Consider the following 14,572-nt stretch of genomic DNA (forward strand, 5'->3'; position numbering starts at 1 on the left):
GATTTAATAGCACTTTTTACTTTCATGAGGTCCGAAGTTGAAGGATCTTTAGGGATCGAGCAGTATGGGCCTTCATTTATCAATTTAGAGACTCCAGTAATATATGTGTGTTTGTCCATAACAACGATCTGTCCGCCCTTATCAGCTTTAGAGATAATGATATTAGTATCAGAATGAATTTCACGTAAGATCTCATTTTCCTTTTTGCTAAGATTAGAACCCAAAGATTTATTGTTAAAATTAACGCTATGAGTAATTAGGTGGCGGATTGTATCCTTCTGCGTTTCCGAAATTTTGGAGAATTTAAAGGCTTTCTCAATAGGGGCGATGATTTGAGGAATTGAAGGTTTAGATGTCTTTGAAAAGTTGAAATTATATTTTAATACTTTTAACTGATCCTCCGAAAGATTCCTATTGGAGATATTAACGATGGAGTTAACGTTTACAGTGGGAAGATCAGCTAGATAATTGGGACTATCCGACTGGTGTGTGAGTTTTTGGAATTTAGAAATGAGCACATTTTTATGCCGTTGACAAACGATATCGGTTCTAGACCAGGATGTATGTTCAAATGAGGAAAAATTTTCAGTGGAATTAGCAATTTTTAAATGGAGGTAATATAATTCAAATTCAATTTTAGATAAATGTTTGCGTGTGTCCCTTATAATGTGACGAAGAAGTGCCAATTTGAATTTATGCAAAATTTTTGAAACGTGAACGGAAGCTTTAAGGCTACATTTCACATGTATAAATTTGGGAATGAAATTTTGATGTTTGCATTTAAGTAGAAACTGTAGATGATTCAAGAATTTCGTACGCTTAAGGCGTAACTTACAAAATCGGTTCCTGTCAGTGGACATATTGTGAAAAGGGCACAAGCAAGAAACAAGTGAACAAAAGAAATGTAATTCCGAAAGTCCAAACAAGTAATTACTTATAACATGAAAAAAACACCAATAAATAATGAAGATAACTCTTTGCTTGACATCAAAGTTTGTAATAAGATGTTGGCAGTTGCGAATATTTAGTACTACACCTAATCTTTCTTCTACTGACATCTTTCTGGCTTTGCAACAGTTACTGTATTCATGAACTCCAGAACAAAATATGCACAAATTCCCCCCCCCCCATCATTATTAAGGTGGAGGCCGATGGTACTGGCAGAGATCGGCTTTGATTTTTAGAACAGGAGTGTTTTGTGTTTCACTGACTGGAAGATTGAGTTATGACAAAACATTTGCTAGCCATGGATACACGTTCTTCACCATCAGTTTCATTAAGTAAAAATGAAAGTAGACCATCTAAATCCAAGCAATGTGTCGATATCTTTTCTCTTTTATTATCATTTTCCCCATTAGCTTTTATCTCTGTGGTCACGATTAACTGATCTAAATCTCTGCCATGCAGGAAAAGTATCATCAGGTAATGACGATTCTACAAGTGGGTGTGACATAGCTGCGTATTTATCTCTGGCAACTCCAAGAACCTCTAATGCACAAAGTTACGATTCTAAATTACCATACAATTTTCTCAAATAAAATTTGTGATTTGAATTCTTTTGCAGCACTAAAGAGAGAAGATCACAGAAACAGTTACTCACAGAAATTTTTATAAAAATGTAATTTAAATTGTTGCAAAGCTTTGTTGTAACTAGCATCTCCAGGAGGAAAACTTTTAATTAACTCTTCAGCAGGTGATCCTCATTCAGAGATCGTATTAAATATGCAAACTTCTCATCATTATCCAAATTACAATCACCCTCTATCTTTTTTAACTGCCCCCAAAACCCTAACCAGTTTGCATTACCATAAAAAATCGGCAATTTAAAATTTTGGTTAACAAAGAGTTGTGTTCTGCAAAACAGTTATATCAGCAGCATTAACTACTGACCGTCTTGTTCAAAAGGTTAGCTAACTCAGTTTCTATTATTCTCCATTTATCTATATAAGCGTCTGATTCATCAAAATCTTTATTAATTATATTCTCACTTTCTTCAAATTTAAAAAGCTCTTCTCTAATCGCTTGTTCAACTTCTAGCATTGGTTTCGCTTTTAATCTTTCTAAAACTTTGTAATCTTTTGAGTCTTAGTTAAAGGACATTCTCAAAATCATTTAAAGCTCTACACAATCTTCTATACTAAGGGCATTTAGCTTTTAAAACATCCATAGTAAAAATACAATACAAATCAGTATAATTCAATCCAGAACAATGTTTACTTACAGTTATCCAGTCCTGTCGAAGGACGCCAGATGTTCCAAAAAAAGAAGGAGGAAATAATATAGAAGACTCTAATCACAAATATTTCCTTCCCCAGAACTTAGGCATGTGTCAAACCCTAAAAGAAGATTCCAAATCTTTCACTTAAATTCAAATTTATTAATATTGACATTTGAAAACAAACGAAAGCTACAGCTAAAAAAAATTCATGGAACACAGGTAACATTGCCCCCCCCCACACACAAAAAAAAAAAACACTCATCATTAAAAGTCTCTAAAATTACTTCTCGTTCAAGAGTGACATCATATTTCATGGAGCTCATAATAATTTTTCCTTTCACGTACCCTTAAATATCTTCAAAATCTTTGCCAATTTTTTTGTTACTTTTCTGCTAATTTAAAATTTTTCATTGGTGTTTTCTCCTCCAGTTAGGCAGTGAGAGAACATTCAGTGTTTAGCTAGAAGTCTTCCTATATTTATGCATTAATAAAAACGGTACATTTTTTTCTATTATTTCGCCAAATTATCTTCGATTAAAAATTGTAAATAGTTTTGTAGGTTTTTTCATAAATATCCCGATTTGAGGTTATTTCACTTTTTAGCATAATTTTTTGTCATAAAAGCTTTTTACCATTTTACCTCTCTATTATTTAGCATGTTTGTACTGTGTAACAGTTTTATTTAGTTTTATTAATGTATTTTAGTAATTTATTATAATTATCCTTTCTAATAATACCATATTTTACAGATTCAATTAATATAAAAATTCTTAATGCTGGTGCTTGGGCTAGAGGAAGTGAAAGAGTACAAGTTTCATTGCCACTAGAATTAGAAGATTTTATTCCTGAAGTAGAAGAATTTTATAGGCAAAAACATAATGGTCGTAAACTACAGTGGTATCACCACATGTCAAATGGCACTGTAAGTATTTATCCCATTTTTTGCAATTATGTATAATTCAATTCACTTTTACTTAGATTTTTTTATTATTCCTTAAAATAAAAATTATTTAAACGTAGTTATTATGAATAAAATAGCTAAATGTTGATATTAAGAAATTCAGGGTTTGTACAGTCCATAAAAGTACTTAAAAGTCCTTAGGTTTTTTTTGAAAATGGCTTTTGGTCCTTAAGTCCTAAATTTTGGCCAAAACTGGCAAAAGTTCCTTAATTTTACTCATCTGATAGTCCTCTTTTTTACGACTGCCATTTTGAGTGTGACTTAACATTTTGGAGGAATATTTGTTGGTTATGCATTGACAAACATGTATTTGATGGGTTAATGTCTGAATTCTTTATTACTTCTTAATATAAACATTGGATACTTCAGATTTAGGCACAAGGCTCTGCCTTGATTGAAATATAATATTTTGAAATAATTTCTTTTTTGAAAATAAAGAGTTCATAAATAGCAAGGCTGTGGAGTCGGAATCAGAGTTGGTCAGATTCTGGGGTAAAAGGAGTCGGAGCTGGAGTCACTAAAAACAGGTCGACTCCAACTCCAGTTTTTGTTTTGAAATGAAATTAAAATTAAACTGAAAAAAAATTAATGACAAGCTGGGTTATTATTTTTATTTATGAACTTTATGCCTTAACAAATAGTTATTTTCTATTTTATTGATATATTAATAAATAAATATAAGAGAGGAAGATGGATGTGATATTTGCCATTAGTGATTAAGCTGATTCATTTAGTTACAAATCTGACTGGTAAATTTAGGCAGGTAGCAATAGCAACAAGAACTCCCAAAATTGATGCCATTCTTAGGAAGTGAGCAGGAAAAGGAGCAATTATTGATCAAGCAAAACGATGAGGAAGTATATATTTGATTATATAGAGGTTGTTAGAATTAAGAACTGTTTCAGAAGATGTAGATAAACCTAATGTTTCACAAACAGAAAGACTGTGGAATGATCTTTCAGAATTGGAAACTCTTCTTTCTACACCGTATATAGCTACAAAAAAGGCTACAATCTGAAGAATTAACAAGAGGCGAGAATGGAAGAATGTGATGTGTGTTCTTTCTGAAATGGAGGATTTATTGCATTTCTTCTTATTGCATGGAATCATTTCTTCAATGAAAAAAAGAGAAACTAGTTTGCTAGACAATGATATCTTGCCGAGTTCAATATATGTAGATCCAAAACACTGAATTTTTTTGGATAACGAACAAATTAAGAAGGCCATCTATGAACTTTCAATAAGAATGAAATTATTTTCAGAACAATTGGAATATTCAAATCAGGAAAGTCAAACAGCAGACATTGCAACTGAGCCTCTATCATCCTTTTTCAGTGATGAATTAGATTTTGAGAAATATTTTGGGGTAATATTGAAAAGGCTAAGGCAAAGCGAATGAAAATAATGAACCAAGAGCTTTTAGATATAAAAATGGAAAAATAAAAACAAGATTTCTACAAGGTCTCTGAAGAAATAGAGAAATATGATTGCTCTTGCAAGACACCTCTTTTAGAACTTATAAAAGTCTATCCTGAAAGGTTAAAAGAAGTAGCTGTAACAGTAACAGCTGTTCCTCCTACTCAAGTTAGTGTGGAAAAACTCTTCTCAGCTCTCAATGAAGAAAAAAGAAACTAGTTTGCTAGACAATGAGATCTTGCTGCGTTCAATATATGTAGATCCGAAACACCGAATTTTCTTGGATGACGAACAAATTAAAAAGGAAAAGAAAGCTTGACGAAGCTGTACTGTTTCGTAGAGAGTAACTAATACCAGTTTTTCCATTTCATATTAAATGGTAATTAATATAAATAACTTTCTATGCCATCATTTTTTTTTTCTGTAGCATGTATTACTTCTTTTATATTAAAAAATAAGCTGTAAACCATGAGTATATGTTAACATATTATATATAAGGGAGTCAGAGTCTGAAATTCCACGAGTCTGTCATTTTCCCTACCGACTCCACAGCCCTGGTACATAAAAACAATTTTTCCCTTTTTAGGATATGAGTTTTTTAACTATGCAGCACTAAATTTAGTGACATAAGTCACCAAATTTAGTGTTGCATTTTGGCGATTTCAAGATCAGTTTGTGTACGAAATATTTTATTTGGAGATTTGCGAATCTTTTAACGACTTTTTTTACAAACATAACAACATTGATAAAGATCATAAAAATAATAATAATATATTAAAAATATATTTAAAAAACATTATAATAAATCATTTTTATTTTCTCCTGTTTCTTTTCAATTCCCTCCCCCCTCCAAATTCTTCTGGCTTTGTACTCTTAAGGACAGTTTTTAGTGGGGTTTATCTGAGCTAATGGAGTCAGTCCATGTGTCGACTAGCTCCACTGTGCCTGCACTTCAGATTTTTCAGCTTGCTGTCCTATGGGAAAAAACTGGTTTTGAAGATGGGTCAGCTATGCCAGTTGTGTTCGTTAGCTCAGATAAACCCCAGTGAGAACGGCCCTTTACAGAGTTGGTTAGGATAATTTTTTTTTTTTTTTTTTTTTTTTCAGAATTTAGACCGTCCACCTTGGAAGGTTTAGAAAGATTTGAAGGCAAGATTTATAAACTTATGATTTCTAGAAAAATGGGATGAAATGAGAAGTTTCTTCATGGTATTAAAACATAAGGGACATGTTTTATAAAAAATTTGTGATGAATTTCTTACCTTAAAGAATTTTTGGAAGAACTGTGAAAACAAAATTATTTAAATTCTTTCCTTTTAATCCCAGAAAGTCTTTCCCTTAACATGTTTATCTTCTCATCTTTCCACTAAACACAGACATTGGAGCAAAATCAGAGAAAGCAAAGAAACTTAAAGCCAGCAATAAAAGATTCATCATATAAGTCTCAGTCCACTATATATATATTTCAGTGCCTGCCCTAAATTCTAAAAATTTTGCCATTGCTGAGTTTCATTGCTCAGTGCTAAATTCTAAAAATTCTGCCATACTGGTTCTAGTGCCATCCCTGATCTTGTATCATTTCATATTTATTATCAATATTCATATTATTAAAGAAATGAAATTATCAGTTTCTTCTATACATTTTAAGTATAGTCAGTTTATTAGAATAACAGAAATCTTTAATTAAATCTGAAAATTCTAAAATAAAGAGGAAACTCTTTGGAAAATAAATTGGTTTTATGTGTGTGTGAAGAGGGAGGGAAAATTATTCTTCAATGGTACTTTGTTGACATATCAACAAATTAAGAGATGAAGCAGAAACTAACAAGAATATTGCTTTGTTTAATGAAACTAATAAAGTTAGAAAAGATGCTAAAGAAAATTAAATTTTGTAAATTAGCTAAAATATCTGAAAAATTTTCAAATTAAAAAGATGCATAAACATTTTGTTGTTTTGTAAATTAGCTAAAATATCTGAAAAATTTTCAAATTAAAAAGATGCATAAACATTTTGTTGTTGTTTGTATGAAACATAAATGTTTTCTAGCTTTTAAAGTATAATTATACTAATATCATTTTGGAATCAATATCAGAAATTATAACTGCTGTTAAAAGTTTTTGCTTTTTTAATGGATATTTTTTAAAAATTAAAAGGAAAAAAAAAGCTGTAACCATGTAAATCTATTATGACTAAGGTTATCTAACTATGTAATCTAATTATTTGTAACTAACTGCTCAAGTGAATTATCATCTTCCATTAATTGTGGATATTCCACTTGACATAAAGTTGCATAAAAACCTGGACTGAGTGAGTATGTGCTGAAAGGAGATATAAAAGTGAGAATCAATATAAAGCTGTTAGCAAAATTTAAATAAAATTTCGTGGAATTAATATAAGTGTAAAATATTGTTATGAATTTTGTATATATTTAAATAATTTTAGTGAAATTGTAGTAAATAATATAACGTATCATGAAAAGTTTGAAGAAATGAATCTGTATTGGAAAAATAAGATTACAGGGGCAAGACTATTTAATATTGAAATAAATGGCTATACAGTCAAATACCAAAAATCCGTCAACCTGAAATCCACGTTGCCTCTCAAAATGCAAACATTCAGTTTGTAGGTTCTGGAAACCGCAACATTGAGTACGAAATATCGAAGGAAAAATACTTACCGAATAATGACCTCATAATTACTGAATAATAATGAGTCATAAACGAAATACCAATTTATTGACATCATAATAAAAGTTTTTTTCACATCTGCATCGAGGTAAAAAAGCAGACAATTCATTCAACTCTTCGTTCAAGTTCATGATTCACATTGTTGTATTTTCTGAGCTTTGTTATTTCACGAGACTGTTTAGTGCTGCCTTTTTTTTTATCCTGATATTTTACGGATAAATTAATTCTTAATTTTAAATTTCAGCCCTTTTTAATAAAATGACAGATAAGAAACGCACTCATGATTTTACTGCTTGCAACGTTGAAAAACTTAAACATGTTGCATAGACAGTAACGCAAAAAAGTGCAAATTCTGCAAAAGATGGAGGCAGGTGCTACTCCTCGATTTATAGCAGAATGGTATGGAATTGTGACACGAATGTGTATGATATACGGAAAAATAAAGAAAAGCTGTTGAAATTTTACAGCAACAGTGATTTTAAGACTGGAATCTGAAACCGGAAATCTTTGCCTGAGATGAAATCGGCAAACCTCAATGCTGTTTACATATAATACAATGAATAATATAATCATTTTATATATGTAATAATAATTCAGTGCATATAATAAATTATTGCAGTAATGTATATAATATAATTAAATGTTTCTAATATCCCTTATTTATTTTGCACTTTTAGTTCAAATATTATGCTTTATCTTTTCTGTCCTGAAATCTGCAAAATCCTAAAATCTGCACAACCTCTGGTCCCAAACTTCTACTGTATCACTAATTTCTACTGCCTTCTGGACTTTTACTGTATCACTAAATTGGCGAGATATCGCCAAGTTTGCCGATGGTTTTGGCGACTTTGTTGCCAAATTTGGCTCGAAATCTTCAAAAGTCGCCAAATTTAGGCACCATTTGGCAAAATTTTGGTTCAGTCCCCCTACAACTGTAATTGCTACTGTAATCAGAGAGAGCATCAGTTCTCAGTTTTTTACTTGAGAGTCGACTTCAGAGTATTGAGACATTTCCATCTGAGATTCACTCTTTAGATGCACTTTATATTGCTTTCTGAAAGAAGAAAGAAAAGTTCTTAAAAAAGAAAAGTTTCTGTAAGAAGTTCTTAGAAGCTTTAAGTTTACTACTGATTGTGCTCTGTAATACTGATGAGAGCTGAGCGACAAATTTTTTGGAAAGTTCCCAAACTGTGAAGTGTTTCGTTTGGTAAAATAAATTTTATCAAACTTTCATTGGTTCTGTGTGCATTCAATCCATTACAACAACAATGCAACAATATAAGTGTTTCAAAAAATTTTGTATTTTAATGCTTACTTGAAAAAATTTATGAAGTTATTTGTTATATAATTAAGTTAAATATTAGACTGTGTTTAATAATAATGCATCTTGCTGATTTATTTTATTCTTACAAATAGCAAAAGTGAAGTTCGGGTATTTGGGCAATAGTTTTTTCAGTTCCTATTAGCTTGAGAGATGCTTTTTTTTTTTTTTTTTTTTTTTTTTTCCATTGTTGGTTTTGAAAGTCCTTAAAAGTGCTTAATTTCTATGTGCAGATGTGTGTATGAACTCTGGAAATTGCAAATTATAAATAATAATAGCATAGATTTCTTTCTTATTTCCTGTCAGTAAATTTTAACAAAAATGTTTGTAAATTTTGCCCATATTATGGTACAGTAAAGTGATTTTTAACTAAAAATTTGTTGAACTGTTAAGTCTTTTTACCTTTAGCTTTTCTTCTTCCTCCTCTTTTTTTTTTTTTTTTTTTTTTTTTTAATCCTTGGTTTAGTTTGGAGAATATTGTACAGGGGGAATAAAAGAATGATGATCAATTGTTGCATGAATATTATATATTTTAATTAGGTAAAACCTACTCTGGAGTGGATTTTTGATACTTTGATTCATGGTAGAATTTTTTTTAAATTATTAATGTATTCTGAATTTGAAATAGATCAGAAAGAACAAACACATATGAAAATGAGAGTGATGGTTTTTAGAATTTGGCACATTTTCAAAATTTAGCGACTTAAAGTATTCTCCCCTCTCCCAAGTTAAATAGGTTTTTTACTTTTGTTTGTATAGATGTAAAATTTTAAAAATTAAACTTTATTGTTAAAAGCAATTAAGGTACTTGTTAGCTTTTGATGACAAGTTATCAATTACCAGGTTTGGGAGCATTTGTTGCTAAATGATATAGCAAAACAAAACCAGGTAATAAGAGCCGTAGAGCCCCCCCCTTAGGCAGGGGGATGGGAGATTCAAAATGATAATTTTGAATTTACCATCGAATGGAAATTAGCTGCTGCATTCCCCCCCCCCTCCCCAAGAAAAAAGAGTTATATTTTAGCTTCGCAAGTTTGTGAAATGGACATGAAATGAAGTTATGTACCATAGTAGGACCCACATAGATTTGTAATTTTAAAAATAGACATTTGGTTCATTGTTTCAAAAATTACATTCCTGACAGTGGAAAACTGCTTTTACCAATTTATGGCCACCTGAAAAATAAATTGCAACTCTTTATTTTACGTGGTAATTTGTATTTCTGGAAGAAATGTAAATATGTGTGTGTGTGTATGTGTATTACATTTTTGTTATTTAAAAGCACTGTTTTTTGGAGAATGTTGGCATCTACATTTGGCAACATTTTCCCCCTTCATCCTTTAGTCGGCAGTACAACTGACAATTCCTGAAATTAAATATAAAATTATCTTCAGGATATTTTTAACCCAAAAGGGCCATTAATCTCATGACATGATTTTGCATTGTTTCACTTTTCATTTGAGTCTGCTGCCATTCGAAAAACTTTTTTTTCATATTTAATAGATTGTATTCTGTTATTCATTAACAGACTAAACTATCTAAAAGCAATAGGCATAGTTCTTAACATGTTGAGCGTGGCGCCGGTCGCTGGGGGCCGGCAGTGAACTTTTCATGTGGCCGGCATCGGTCCCTGGGGACCAACACTGGAATTTTCATTTGGCAGGTGTCGATCCGCGGGACTGACAGTATTAAAGTTAAAAAATAAATATAATTTCAATGAAATGTAATCAAATTTAGTTTTGATGAAATGTATTGAAACATTCTAAACAAAAGTATGGCTTAGCTCGCTGCCGGCTGAACGGAAAGGACAGCAAATTTGGCGCCGTGCTCAACGTGTTAAGGTACTATTTTTTTTATTTTTTAATCTGATTGATTTAAATAAAAATATATTTAATTCATGATGTATCTAATTAATAATCACTGAATATTTTTATAGAATCACCTTACTTTTTTTTTTTTTTTTTTTAATATACAGAAGATGTACTATAACATTCCCATGTACGTCTAAATTTATATTCATCTAATATCCTATGAAATGTTTTGGTTTTTCACCTGTCCATTTCCATTGATAATCTCTGCCAATAAACCCTAAAAAACTTTAAAACAACCCTTTTGGGCAATCTTTAAAAACGGAACACTTTCTTAATTTTTCTTATTGAGTTAAATATTTTAATTATCTCTTGATTATTTTTGAGTTATTTTGCTTAGTGTTTTTTATTGTTTCTTCATTCCATTGTTTAATGATCTCCCACTTTTTTTCATGTAGATCACTTTTAGCAATGTAATCGGAAAGTTTGATTTAGATGTAACTACATTTCAAATGGCAGTTCTGTTTGCCTGGAATCAACGACCCTACGACAGAATAACATTTGAAAATTTACGTTTAGCTACAGAACTTCCAGATGCTGAATTAAGAAGAACGTTATGGGTAAGTAGCGTTATTTGTATTTGTAATTAATTTATTCATTTTCTTGAAGAGAAAGAGTGTTTTGAAATTCTTCATATGTATTTACACTGGTCTGCAAAAATTAAGAATGAGACGGTTTTTTCAATATAACTTTGTACAAAAGCTTTCCAAATCAACACATTTAATACCGTAAGATCCCCAATACGTAAGGACATGAGTAACGTAAGCAACACTTACTAAAAGAGAAATCAGAGGGATAAAAAGAAGCTTTATTGAAAAAGTAGCATGGAGCGCAATGCGACTGAAGGCCGAAACATCCCTGTGATGGGTGTCCAGCAAGAAACATCCGGTCTTTAATAGGGAATATGATCTCCCCTGACTGCTAGGCAGGTTTCACAGCGTTTGCCCATGCTGAGAATGAGGGTGTCAATGAGTTGTTGAGGCATTGCTGCCCATTCGTCTTGCAGCACCAATCTAACCTCCGGAATCGTTCCTGGTGGTAAGGTACGAGCTGCCAAGCGTCTGCCTAGAAAATCCCATACATGCTCGATGGGATTGAGATCCGGAGATCGTGCCGGCCAATCCATACGTTCAATATCCTCACTCTCTAAGAGCTGTTCGGCAGCTACTGTGCGATGACATGGTGCATTGTCGTCCGTGAAAAGGAACTGCGGACCCATAGCGCCTCTAAAAAGACGCACATATGGAAGAAGAATCTCGTTACAATAACGGGTCCTGTTGACTGAACCTGCGTCGAAGATGTGAAGGTCTGTACGACTACCAAGCATGATGTCTCCCCAAACGAGAACACCACCACCTCCATACCTGTCCCTTTCAATGATGTTTGAGGGATGATTGCGGCTTCCCCGCTCTCTTCAGATCAGTATGCGATGAGAATCGCTACTCGGACTGAATCTGCTCTCATCTGTAAAGAGTACTCGTCCCCATTCATTGTCTCTCCAATTCCGGTGTTCCCTGCACCACAGAGAACGCCTTCTCCGATGGGCAGGCGTTAGAGGTACACTCCGTACAGGGCGTCGTGCAAACAGACCACCACCGTGCAGTCTTCTGGCCACGGTAAAACGCAATATCGGTCTCCAGTCGCCTGTGTCGTGTGTCTAGCAATTTCTTTCGCTGTCTGCCGCCTGTTTCTTCTGGCCTGTAAGGCAATATACTGGTCATCTGCGGGTGTGGTTCCTCGTGGACGACCACTACTAAACCCCCGGATAGCTGTTCCTGTAGTTTGAAATTGTCTCCAAAGTCGTGAAACGATGCTGTAAGCAATTCTGAACTCTGCAGCCACACTTTTCACACTTCGGCCTTCCTCCAACTTCCCAATGATTGGACCTCTAAAAGCATCCAGATGTCGTCTAACAGATTGATTATTCACCATTTCTCGCTGAGGCAGCAACTCTGTGTGATTTTAACTGCTATACGGCGTGCAATCTCTTTGCCAGAAATACTGATCTTACACCGACAACATATTTTATACTACTTAGACACTCCCCCATTATGTCTACCTGCATATCTGTGCATGTGCTACCGTACATCACCTTACTTAATCTCCTGATTGGTCTTTCTGTCCACTCTGCCTCTTCGTTCAGCTGATATGCTAATTTTTCGACTTCGTTCTTAATTTTTGCACACCAGTGTAGGTTTGTAATTTCTGATTGCAAAATTTTAAAACCAGAGTGTTATTAAAATCTCTTAAATTTTCCGTTAATTAAAATGTACATCTGAAAAAAATAATAGGAGAAAGAAGATAACAATATTATTTAGAGATTACAAAATGTGCCAAAACTAAAGCCATGAAAAAGTATGTTTGTGAATCATAATTCCAAATGGTGTTCCAAATGGTGTTTGCTGTTTTATGGATGGAATCCTTTTCTTATAATAAGTATACTTAATAGGCTGATCACATTTCAGGCTAGATGTAGATGGGCCCTCGCATGAATTTTCGTATCTTTTTAGTGCCAGGTTCCAAAAATTTTTAAATATTCACAACATTTTCTCCTTCCTCAATGTGTTTAGAGAACAAGATCCCCTAAATTTTAAAAGGGATTCATCCATGTAGTGATTGTTTTCTTCTCACTTACAAAGACTAGCCATCACAAATTACCTGCGAAAGTCATGCAGAAACTTTTCCTTTCTAACTGTGAAATTTTATGCCAGCCCTATACAGAAACCAAACACAGCAAAGCAAAACACAAACCAGCATTTGGTGAACATTTCGGCAAGTCAGTTGCACATTCACCTTCCCTAATATTTATGAGATCCCTCAATGATTGGAAGCCTAAGAAGTGGCAGAGATAATTATAAAAGCAAGTAAGATTCGAGTTACGGGGAAGTAAAAATGAAGACATCTTATTAATTGTTGTAATATTAATTCTGTTTAAAAAAAATTATTGTGATAGTTAATTGTAGTTTATCCATGATTGCTTTTCATTTTTTATGTTCTTATTGTAACTGTGTCTTTCATAAATAAATTTATTCACATAATTTTCCCCTGTTGATTTTCAGACATTAAAATTTGTAAATAAATGAGGCAAAACATGCAAGGAAATATGGTAATTATATGCTGATGTCAGTAAAAGTTCCCTTGGTTTCATATATAAAATATGGCAGTTAGAGGGTTAAGTTAATGATACTCTGAGATCTTCAAAACATGAGAACATTATTTATATTGCTGTATTTAGCTCAGGCATGGTATTCTATTAGTCCAGGAGTTGTTAGATGGGTATTATCCCATTAAAACTATACAAAAGTTTTTTTTTTTTTTTAATTTTCAATAAGCATAGGTTGTTGGATTTTACTTTTCCCGTCATGGTAAATATATTTATACACACTGGATGCCCCCCCCCACTATGACATTTAATTTATTTATTGTGTGAGATTGACGGTAAACACTGTTTAATATGACCACAGTTTGTGTTGTTATTTGGATATTGTTATTGATTTGCTAAAGTCCCACCAAATTGTATACAAAAGCATGGAAAATACATTGCATATTGTGATCAACAATTCATTTAATATTATTAAACTACTACAGAATAAGTAATTGAAAAAGTCATCAATTAAGATCAAAATAAATTATAAGAATTGCCATGTGATAGAGGCATGTCATCAAATAAGAGATTAAGTTGCCAAACAGCTTGATTTCTGTTTCAATCAACCATTTAAAATAACGCTAAACAGATGTGATTTAGATTTTGTGGGTGGGTGATCGAACACAAGTCTTTCTCCTTCGAGGGGAAGGAGATGAAAAAAATATCCATGGCAAGCTAAAACTGCTTTTCTGCTGAATTTAAAACTTTACATTGGTATTCTGTTCCAATAAAAGATGCCTTCCAAATACTAATGTTGGGGTTGTAGTGTCAGTCAAATAATTTTCAGAAATGTTACGAAGCACTCATAAATAACTTTTGCATTAAAATCATTATGAGTAATTCACAGACTTTTTCTGATTAAAATGCTATGAAAATGCCTGTTGATATGTTTCCTGGTATTTTTATATTAAATTAATTCTTTTGCTATTTTGAGAGGTATTTTTCCTCACTGTTT

At 32.5% G+C, this 14,572-nt stretch overlaps 1 protein-coding gene across 2 annotated transcripts in view; it reads left to right on the top strand.

Moving 5' to 3' along the window:
- Positions 1–14,572, top strand: part of LOC118196911 (cullin-5-like) — a 142,848-nt gene that overhangs the window by 103,583 nt on the left and 24,693 nt on the right. For both annotated transcript variants that reach the window (XM_085823892.1, XM_085823893.1), the window contains exons 14-15: positions 2,968–3,140; positions 10,871–11,032. In XM_085823892.1, the coding sequence (XP_085680018.1) occupies positions 2,968–3,140; positions 10,871–11,032 (335 nt within the window). The remainder of the gene's footprint in view (positions 1–2,967; positions 3,141–10,870; positions 11,033–14,572) is intronic.

Source organism: Stegodyphus dumicola, chromosome 9 (assembly GCF_044657685.1).
Source record: "Stegodyphus dumicola isolate Sdum_Otavi_A_Nest chromosome 9, ASM4465768v1".
Lineage (NCBI taxonomy): Eukaryota > Metazoa > Arthropoda > Arachnida > Araneae > Eresidae > Stegodyphus > Stegodyphus dumicola.